Source organism: Dipodomys ordii, unplaced genomic scaffold, assembly GCF_000151885.1.
Source record: "Dipodomys ordii isolate 6190 unplaced genomic scaffold, Dord_2.0 Scaffold11, whole genome shotgun sequence".
NCBI lineage: Eukaryota > Metazoa > Chordata > Mammalia > Rodentia > Heteromyidae > Dipodomys > Dipodomys ordii.
In genome coordinates, this window is record NW_012267227.1 from 16713678 (window position 1) to 16723596 (window position 9919).

The following is a 9919-nucleotide window of genomic DNA, read 5'->3' on the forward strand; positions in this document are numbered from 1 at the left end:
CCTCCCCTCCCCTCCCCCAGCCCCCACCCTCACCCCTCACGTTGGCGACTTTGACACCACCACTCGTGAGCGAGACCGGGGTTTGCAGAGATGAACGGCTGCGTCCAGCCAGTGCTGTGGACCCCACCTGGGCACTAGCAAGACCAGGGGCCCAGGAGGAGGAAACCCCCTCCCGCAAGACCCCAGCCCCTCCACTTCTTGTGCCCGACTGGGCCCTTCCTGTCCTGCCCCGGGGGGGGGGGGGGTGCACGGCCGGGCCGGGGCAGCGCTGGGCGGTGTGTCCCCCAGGCCGAGGAGTGGATCACGGAGCGAGTGCAGCGGCTGGGCGAATGGCGTCCCCCGGAGCACCTCAGAGCTCATGGCACGCACTGGCGGCGACACCAGGCCTTCAAGGCTGAGGTGGAGGCGCACGCGCAAATCCTCACCTCTGTGGTCCAGGTAATCCCTGTCCCCCGCCGCGCCCCCCGCTTGGCCTGCAATCTGTGCGGGCTTGAGGATGGCCCGGGAGGGATGGACGAGGCTCCGGCCGGCTTCCAGCAGGGTGAGGCCCTCCTGGCGCTGCGCGAGCCTCCAGGCGACCCGAGCCGGCAGCTGCAGGCCCTGCGGCAGCTCTGGGAGAAGCTGGGGCAGGCAGTGGCCCACAGGGACCAGCAGCTGGAAGACAAGTGGAAGTTTCTAGAGTTCCTGCACCAAGTAGAGCTTGCAGAGGCCTGGATCCAGGAGAAGGTGGGGGTCTGGCTGGGCGGGGGGCAGGGAGATGGGGAAGGAAGCTGCACCCTGGCCAGCGCTCCGAGCAACCCTCTCCTTTCCTGGGCCTGCACAGGAGGTGATGGTGAACGTCCGAGACCTGGGCCGGGACCCCGAGCACTGTCTGCAGCTCTGCAGGCGGCTCCATCAACTCCAGAAGGCCGTGGCGGCCAGGGTGAGGAGCCCTCGGGAAATCCACTCAGCGGCCACGTGCTCACTGCAGAGCAGGACGGGCCCAGCCGCTTTACCGCCCACAGCTTAGGCTGCCAGAGCCCTGATTTCTGTGCTCTGCTATGGGAATGGCGCCTTGCTCCGAGCTCAGGGCAGGTGCGTGCTGGTCTGCGTGGCTGCGGGGAAGCTCCGGAGACGCCCAGCCTGTCTGCTGGGCTGGCTTCACTGTCGCGCTTGGCTATGGTAGATGTCGCTGTGCGTGCAGGCTTCTGCACTACTTTTGCAGTTTCCTGTGCGTCTATTTAAAAGATTCTTAGAAAGCTGCTTCTTGCTGGGTGCCAGTGGCTCACACCTGTAATCCTATCTACTCAGAAGGCTGAGATCTGAGGATCGCAGTTCAAAGCCAGCCTGGGCTGGAAAGTCCGAGAGACTCTTATCTCCAATAAACCACCAGAAAACCGGAAGTGGTGCTGTGGCTCAAGTGGTAGAGCGCTAGCCTTGAACTGAAGAGCACAGGGACAGCGCCCAGGCCCAGAGTCCACAAGGCATAAATTCCCATGTCTCATTTTGGTACAGAGAACAGAAATTTGGGGACCATATGTGGCCAGGTGATAAGTGTGGGTGATTTGGGTGAAAGGCTTCCATGCTAAATTCAGCCTCCATCCCGGCTCGCAGAGGGTTCACAGCTGCTCCAGCAGGGGGGGCTGAGACCTGGCCTGGCCACGGCCCTCACGTGCACCCTTTCCCCGCAGCGCACAGCGGGCCACGCGTACACAAGGCGCATCGAGGACTTGTCGCTGCAGCTCCAGAACCGGGACCCCGAGGAAGTGAGGATCGTGTGCCAGAGGCAGCGGCAGCTCAGCGACAGGCCAGTCCCCGACCGGGCAGGGCAGTGGGGCCGGGAGAGGCAGAGCCCCCCGCCCCCCCAACTCCGAGGTTCACAGCCACCCTTCTGGGGCTAGGTGGACCAGTTTCCATGGTGACCTGCGGCAGTACCAGCAGCAGCTGGAAGGCGCCCTGGAGATGCACGCCCTGTCCCGGGAACTGGACGGGGTCATGGAGAGGATTGGGGAGAAAGTAAGTAGCGGAGGGTCCCCTGCGCATGCGTATCCCAGGACTGCCACCAGCAGGTCACCTCTGCTCGTGAGCTGGGGCTCAGGGCCCCGTTGGGTCTCCCGGACTCTCCTGAGACATCGGCAGCTGACACGCAGCTTGCAGGCTGCGCCCCCCCCCCCGTGTCTTCCCTGTCCTGAGAGTGCAGAGGCGGCAGCCAGGCCGGACCCCATGGCAGGATTTGCCTCCGGGTGGCGTCGGCCACAGCACAGGTCGGTGAGCGCAGAGCTACCCGAGGCAGAAGTGGAGCCCCGCGCGGACAGCGCGGACGGTGTCCGGCTCCCGAGCACACACCGCAGCCAGGCCCTCTGCTTTTCTTCTGGAAGCGTGGCACACAGTGATGAAACACCCAAGGCCCTCCTCAGTCTTCCTCCACAGAGAGGGGTCCACGCGGGTGGTTGCTTTCCATGCGGGGGGCAGGGGGTGCTGGGCTTCTCCGTGCTGGCAGCTGCAGCTGAGGCCCCGGCCCGCAGGCAGCCGCCGCCCAGGCGCCGGTGTGCGAGGCGGATGCGGAGCGCGCGCAGAGGCTGCTGGGGACGCAGGAGACGCTGGAGCAGGAGGTGGAGCTCATGCAGGCGCAGGTGGAGGTGCGTGGCTGCGGCCCGGGCAGCTCCATGGGCGGCCCTTGGCACTGGGGGAGGAGCTTCAGGACTCTGGGCGCTGGGGTTTCCCATTACCAGGGCCTCCCCGGGGGCCCTGGAGGCCTCTGACCCCCGTCTTCCGCGCAGTCCCTGCAGGACAGAGTGGGTCGCCTCTGCGGGAGGAGCTGCGTGGCGGCCCAGAGCCTCAGCCGCAAGCAGCAGGAGCTGATGGGCGGCTGGCGGCGGCTCCGCAGCGAGGTCCGGAAGCGGTAGGAGCGCTCGGCCTCGTGCCCTCACCCACCCATCTGCGCCCTGCTCCCCGCACTTGTTTCCCCCCAAGAGTCGGCCATGTCACCATGAATTCCTGGCACCTGACCCGGGGGTGTTGAGAGATGAAGGGCCTGGAGGTGACCCCGGGGGAGGGCGGGTTGGTGCCTGGGGACAGGGACTTGGTGGCCCGGGGACTAGCTGATGAGCCCTGTGACCAGGAGGGAGTCCCTGGAGGCCCAGCACCAAGCTCAGAAGTTCCAGGCGTCTGTGCAGGCGCTGCAGGTGTGGTTCCGGGAGCTGTGGGCCGACATGAGTGCTCAGGGCGCCCCCTGCAGCCCCGAGGGAGCACTACGCATGCTGGAGGAGCACCGGGAATGCAAGGTGAGCAGCGAGGGGCGGGGACCCTCTCCACTTGCCCCCCACCTGTCCAGGTCTTTTCTGTCTCCTGCCCTCCTTTATTCTCTTCGGTCCCCCAACCATTGCCGGGATCTGAGCACAGCCCTGCCGCAGGTGGAGCTGGGGGTTCACATGGACAGCGCCAACGTGGTCCGAAGCACCGGGCAGCGACTGCTGGCCACCGGACACCCCCTGGCCGCTGGCATTCGCCAGGCCCTCGCTGCCTTGGAGCAGGAGCTGAGCAGCGTGCGGGGAGCCTGGCAGGAGCGCGAGCTGCAGCTGCAGCAGGCCCTGGCGCTGCAGGTTCGCGTCTCCCCACCGCCCAGAGCCCCGGGCAACGCCAGAGCCAGAGGGGATGCTTCGCGGGAGGCAGAAGCGTCACCCCTGCCTGAGCTCGCCCCGCCTCGCTCCTGCAGCTGTTCCTGCATTCTGTGGAGAAGGTGGAGCGCTGGCTGCGTAGCGAGGAAACCACCGCCGAGGGGCTCGGGGTAGGGGCCAGGAGGGAGCCAGCCTCGGGACGCCTCCCCTGCCCTGAGCACATCATCTCCCAACAGCTGCCCCCCCACACCCGGCTCAGGCCACGCAGGAGACCCCGGGCCTAGACAGAGCGGGGAGTGAACAGGGCTCACACTCAGCGCCCTCCTCGCCTCTGCCCTCCTCACCTCTGCCCTCCTCGCCTCTGCCCTCCTCGCCCTGCACACGGAGGTCGCTGCTCCCGTCTCTCGTGTACGAGCTGAGCAGAGCCGAGGGCATCTCAGAACTAGGGGCTCCCATGGTCTCACCAGCAGTGGGGAGCGCGTGGGAATTGACACGAGGCTCACACATAAATGTCACTGTCCTAGAGCCAGCCAGAAGCAGCCCGCGGGGCTTGGGCAATGGATTTGGGCCAGGCAGTTGGGTTGTAGGGGAGGGTTTGGGGGCAGGGGCGCAGCCCCATGATCAGCATTGGCTTCTCCCTCCTACTAGGACCCCTTGGCCAACTTGGAGAGCCTTGTGTGGAGGCACAGGCGGCTGGAGGAGGGCCTGCGAGCCCAGGAGGAAAAGATGACTGCTCTGGAGGCCGCTGCCCGCGGCCTGCACCAGGATGGACACCCGGAGGCCCCCAGCGCCTTGGCCAGATGCCAGGCGGTGCTTCTGAGGTGTGGATGGCTCTGGGGTGGCAAGCACTGGCAGTGACGTCCCTTGGGTGGAGGGTAGTGGCCTCCTGTGTCCCTCCATGGCTGTCCCTCTGGGGACATCTTACAAGATGCCCAATCCCAACCCCTCCAGTAACCCCATTTTACCTTAGTTACCTCTTTACAGACCTGTCTCTAGATGCGGTCACATTCTGGGGATCAATGTAAGACTTTGGGGGAACAAGCCAGGTCAGGTGGCTCATGCCTGTAATTCCAGCTAGTTCAGAGGCAGAGGTAGGACAATCATAGTTCCAGGCCTGCCTAGGCCAAAGAAGGAAAAAAATCAGTGCCACGGCTCGAAGAGCGATCGTGGGTGCTGCGCACAGCAACCCATCTGCATGGGAGTGCGCACAGGATCTCTGTCCAGGCAGCTCGGGAAGCTGTGCGTCCACTCTCCAGTGGTGAGCCCCAATTCAGCCTCTACCTGGCACTCACACAGAGGGGTAGGTGTCATTGTTTCTGGTGCAGGGCTAGGCACCCCACACTCCTCCATGTCCCAGGGGTGAGCCTGGCCCATGAGCCCCTCCTTCTGCAGGAAAGAAGCACTCGTGGAGCGAGCGAGGACTCAGGGCCTCTGGTTGGAGGAGCTGAGGCGGCTGCAGACCTTCCTGCAGGACTGCGACGAGGTTTCCCTGCGTGGGGTGGGAGCGTTGGGGGGGGCTTCCCTCCAGGGCACCGGAGTTGGAGGGAGCAGAGCTGACGCTTCCTGTGTGCTCAGGTGGCCGCGTGGCTGAGGGAGAAGAGCCTGGTAGCACTGGAGGAGGGGGGGCAGGACCCCGCCACGCTGCCGGTGCAGCTGGGGAAGCAGCAGAATCTGCAGGCCGAGCTGGATGCCAGCGCCCCCCTGCAACAGGAGCTGCAGACGGTGAGGCCCTGCGGGGCTGAGGGCCGGGAGGGGCACAGAGCCCGGGGCTGGCACCGCACTGCACAGCGCCGAGGGCTGACGGCCCAGCCTGTGCCCTCCGTGCGGGCTCCGCGCTGGCAGAGGCGGGACGTGCGGCTGCTTCCTGCATCCCCTCTCCAAAGGCAGAGCCTTTTCCATAACCACAGCTGCGCTCACACGCAGCAGTCCTGTGGGTGACCGGCCAACATCGCATCCACTTCACGTTCCCTCTCCACCTGCCAAGCCAGGCGGCCCGGCTAACGCCCGTTGGTTATTAAGCACTCTGCTCAGCACCCATGTGCCTTATGGCGTTGAACACATAATCATTATCGTCCTCGGAGGAGGAGAAAGAGGCACATAGAGATTTAGAAACTTGCTCTCAAGACTGCCGCAGCTACGGGGCGGTCTCTGGAGCGGGCACGCACCCTGGTGCCAGCAGCCCTGAGCCTAACGTGTGGGCCTTGGGCGCAGGAGGGGCGGAGGCTGCTGCAGGGCGGCTGCGCGAACCCCGAGGCGGTCAGGGAGCGGCTACAGGAGCTCAGGGAGCTGTGGGGTGAGCTGCAAGCCAGCTGCCAGAGGAAGGAGGCCCAGCTACAGGAGGCACGCGAGGTGAGGCTGTGGCGGCCAGGGACAGGTGCACGGGCTCCAGGCTCTCCCCCGGCGCTCACTCCCGCCCTGCCCCAGGCCCTGCACCTGCGGCGGAGCGTGGAGGAACTGGAGTGCTGGCTGGAGCCTGTGGAAGCGGAGCTGAGGGCCCCAGTCAGGGGCCGGGACCTGCCCGAAGTGGAGGAGCTCCTGCGGGCCCAGGCGGAGCTGGAGGCGGCCTTGGCCAGGCGGACGGGGCAGGCCCAGGCCCTGGTGCGGGAAGACCACCGCCTGGATGGAGCCACCGAGGAGCGGGCCCAGCAGCTGCTGCAGAGGTAGATCTGCCCTGGCTGCAGCAAGCTGCCCGCCCCCTCCACCCCTGCCCTCCCTACCCCTGTCCCCCCCTGCACCCCTGCTCCCCCCTGCACCCCTGTCCCCCCCTGCACCCCTGCCCCCCCTGCACCCCTGTCCCCCCTGCACCCCTGTCCCCCCTGCACCCCTGCCCCCCCCTGCACCCCTGCCCCCCCCTGCACCCCTGCCTCAGCTCCCAGCCTCCCTCCCGCCTGCAGTAGGGACTTAGGGTGGCATCACAGCCCCTCCACTATGGCAGGTTCCAGAACCTTCAAGAGGCTCTGCAGGAGCGCAGGACCCAGCTGGAGGCCCAGGACCTCCTCCTGCAGTTCCTCAGGGACGCTGACGAGGAGCTGGCCTGGGTGCGGGAGAAGCTGCCCCTGGCCACCACCCAAGACACTGGCCAGAGCCTGAGCGCCGTCCAGCACCTGCAGGAGAAACACCAGGTCGGTTGCACTGGGGGGTCGGGGCTCCCAGCTACGGGGTGGGGGGCGGGCGCTGGAGGCTTTGGAAGTCCCTTGAATTTCTGGGAGCCAGGGTGGGGGGCGCCGTGAGCGGCAGACCCAACTCAGGGCCCCGGGGTTCTCCCTGCGCAGAACCTGGAGTGTGAAATGAGCAGCCACGAGGCGCTGAGCCAGGTCGTGGTGGGCACGGGGCACAAGCTCCTGCAGGCCGGGCACTTTGCCGCCATGGAGGTGGCCGCGCGTGTGCAGCAGCTGGAGGAGGCCACGGCGCAGCTGCGGGCGGCGACCTCGCGGCGGAGGCTGGTGCTGCAGCAGGCCCGCGAGGCCCAGCAGTTCCTGACAGAGGTGGGACTGGGGGTGTGGGGGTGAGGGCTGGCTTGTGGGTGCTGGGGTTCCGGGCCTCCTGTCTGTCCTTGCTAGGCAGACTGTCCAGAAAGCAAGCCGCAAGGTCATTCTGTTTTTCTGTTTCTTCTAAGCAAGTTCTTAGCTGACCAGAATCGCTTGTTTGAACTGCAAAGGAAGGGCGAGCACTAACAGCGTAGGATAGGGACTAGGATGTGGTTTGATCGTCTTACGTGATGAAAAGAAAAGCCGTGCCTCAGAACAAGAAAGAGGGGTTTATTTTGCATGGAGGAAAAACCACCTGGAGCTTCATGTTAAAACCCGCTTGAGCTCGCGGCCCTTCGGGATCGCGGGCACTGCTGCGGGACGGGCTCGGGGAGCTGAGGAGCCTCCAAGCCCGAGGTCTGCATGGCAATCTGCGCCCGGGGGGTGGGAAAGCAGCACAGGGCCGTGCTCTCCTGTCCCCCAGCTCCTGGAGGCGGGGTCGTGGCTGGCGGAGAAGAGCCGTGCTCTGGACAGTGAGGACATGGGCCGGCACGCCGAAGCCACACAGGCCCTTCTGCGGCAGCTGGAGGCCATCAAGAGAGACCTGGAGGGGTTCAGCCAGCACGTGGAGCAGCTGCGGCAGACAGCTGCCCTCCTGGAGAGCAGACAGAACCCAGACAGGTAGGCTGGAGCCAAGGGTATCTCCCAGAGCTGGCTGAGGAAGGGCTCGGGGCCAGGCCATCTTCTGTGCTGCAGCCCCCGGGTGCAGGCCCAGCTCCAGGCGGTGACAGGGGCCCACGAGCGGCTGCTCCGGAGAGTGGAGGGCCGGGGCCGGGGCCTGCGGGAGCAGCTGCAGCGACACCGGCTGCAGCGGGAGACGCTGCTGCTCGATGCCTGGCTCACCACCATGCTGGCTGCCGCGGAGTCCCAGGACTGCGGGCAAGACCTGGACGGCGTCCAGGTGAGGCAGGGCGGCTTCCCGCACAGGGACAAGGTCCGGGATGCTGTGAGGTCATCTCCAGGGTGCAGGAGGCAGGGCCCCTCTCGAGCCTCTGGGCTCTGGCAGCCACTCCGGCCTCCTGCCCCGCGGCCCTGCAGGTGCTGCAAGAGAAGTTTGAAGCTTTCAGAAGCGAGGTCCGGAGCCTGGGGCAGGCCCTGTGGGAGCGGGCGGCCCCCCTGGAACAAGGAATATCAAGGTGCGACCCCCAGATTCAAGCCCAGAAGAGCAGGATCCAGGCCACTTGGGAGAGGCTGGAGCAGGCAATGGAAGCCCGCACCCAGGTAGAGGTCCAGGGAGGGGCGGGGCGGGGCGGGGCTGCGTCCAGCTCAGCAGCGAGAGGATGGAAGCCTCCCTCTCAGACCTTCAGCCCTCCAGTCCTCAGCTGAGCCAGAGACACATCACCCCGCCCCCCTCCACCTTTAGCCCTTCCTCCCGGCCCCTCCCTCCCCCCTTCCCCTTTCACTCAGCCTCACTGCAGAGCTGCCCAGTCCCCAGCCCGGGCAGTCGGACCTGCAGCAGGTGGTGCTGGCGGGGGGGGGGGGGGGGAAGGGCGGTCTCCAGAGCCTCAGAAGTGCTGCCTACGGGGCCTGGGTGGGCCCACACAGACCCCAAGAGGCCACCTGCTCCCCGGGGGTGGGGGAGTGGTCCCCCAGAGGGCAGGGGCTCCACTGGCCTCTCAGGAGAGGGGCCCTGAGCGCCCCTCACCACCTGGCACCACCCCCGACATGGCTCACCACCACACGGAGCCAGAGCCGGGAGAGGTTCTGAACCCAGGGCCGGGAGCCCGTCCTCCGTAAGGAGCTGGCCCCGGAGGCCACTGTCTTAGGGGAGTCTGAGCCCCAAGACAGTGGCGGAACTGAGCGCCGCGGTCCTCGCTCCCTTCCAGAGCCTGGCTGCAGCGCGTGAGGTGTGTGGCTTGGAGCAGGCCGCACGCCAGCTGCAGGGCTGGGTGCAGGAGAAGCACGCCCAGCTGGAGCCCGCCCGTGGCAGAGGCCTGCAGCCCGCCCCGCAGCGGCAGCGGCGCCTGCAGGTGCGGCCTTGCTTTGGGCTCGCCCCCCATCCATACCAGGCCCGCCTGCTAAAGGCCATAGACCAAGGCCTTGCATTTAGGGGCTGCTTGGCGCCCCCCAGAATCCCAGCCCTCTCCCCTCCGGGCCCAGGGTCTTGGGCCTAGGCGTGGGGTCACAGGAGTTACCTTGTGTCCCGGGACAGAGGGAACTGGAGGCTATCGGAAAGGAGGTGGCGCGGATCCAGATGGACGCCCGCCGCCTGGGCCAGAAGCACCCCGCCGCCCAGGACAGGCTGACCACGCAGCTGGCCACGCTGCGGGGCGCCTGGGCCTCCCTGCAGGCCGAGGCCCGGGAGCGGGGCCGGCGGCTGGAGCAGGCGGCCCAGGGCCAGGCCTTCCTCACTCGCTGCCAGGAGCTGCTGTAGGTGGTGGTCGGGTCAGGGTGACGGGGCCGTCCCGGGCACCCCCGGCTGCTCTGCACCCCTGCCCAGCAGCTTCGTCCTTCCCCGCCCCGCAGAGCGTGGACTGAGGAGAGGCAGGCCCTGGTGTCGTCCGCGGAGCTGGCTGGAGACATGGCGGGAGCCGAGCAGCTGCTGGGGCAGCAGGAGGAGCTGGAGCGCGGACTCCAGGAGCGCTGCCTCCAAGCCCAGAACATTCGGCAGGAAGGGCAGCAGCTGATGGACAGCGGCCACTTCCTGTCCTCAGAGGTGAGCGCACAGTTGTCCACAGCCCTGGGACTCGCAGCAGAGGGGAGGCGAGGGGGGGCGCGAGTCCCGGCCGCGCCCTCCTCGGCCCCTCTCCGCCAGGTGGCAGAGCACGTGCGGGAGCTGGACACGCGGCTGCGGGG

At 67.0% G+C, this 9919-nt stretch overlaps 1 protein-coding gene across 1 annotated transcript in view; it reads left to right on the top strand.

Moving 5' to 3' along the window:
* Positions 1 to 9919, top strand: part of Sptbn5 (spectrin, beta, non-erythrocytic 5) — a 34798-nt gene that overhangs the window by 23665 nt on the left and 1214 nt on the right. The window contains exons 40-63 of the mRNA XM_013009990.1: positions 21 to 200; positions 289 to 438; positions 538 to 726; positions 824 to 922; positions 1671 to 1786; positions 1881 to 1995; positions 2505 to 2618; positions 2760 to 2881; positions 3101 to 3263; positions 3393 to 3581; positions 3695 to 3766; positions 4245 to 4417; positions 4989 to 5079; positions 5172 to 5318; positions 5808 to 5945; positions 6021 to 6256; positions 6532 to 6718; positions 6869 to 7081; positions 7548 to 7744; positions 7820 to 8024; positions 8162 to 8344; positions 8950 to 9093; positions 9276 to 9493; positions 9590 to 9917. Of these exons, the coding sequence (XP_012865444.1) occupies positions 21 to 200; positions 289 to 438; positions 538 to 726; positions 824 to 922; positions 1671 to 1786; positions 1881 to 1995; positions 2505 to 2618; positions 2760 to 2881; positions 3101 to 3263; positions 3393 to 3581; positions 3695 to 3766; positions 4245 to 4417; positions 4989 to 5079; positions 5172 to 5318; positions 5808 to 5945; positions 6021 to 6256; positions 6532 to 6718; positions 6869 to 7081; positions 7548 to 7744; positions 7820 to 8024; positions 8162 to 8344; positions 8950 to 9093; positions 9276 to 9493; positions 9590 to 9917 (3969 nt within the window). The remainder of the gene's footprint in view (positions 1 to 20; positions 201 to 288; positions 439 to 537; positions 727 to 823; positions 923 to 1670; positions 1787 to 1880; positions 1996 to 2504; positions 2619 to 2759; positions 2882 to 3100; positions 3264 to 3392; positions 3582 to 3694; positions 3767 to 4244; positions 4418 to 4988; positions 5080 to 5171; positions 5319 to 5807; positions 5946 to 6020; positions 6257 to 6531; positions 6719 to 6868; positions 7082 to 7547; positions 7745 to 7819; positions 8025 to 8161; positions 8345 to 8949; positions 9094 to 9275; positions 9494 to 9589; positions 9918 to 9919) is intronic.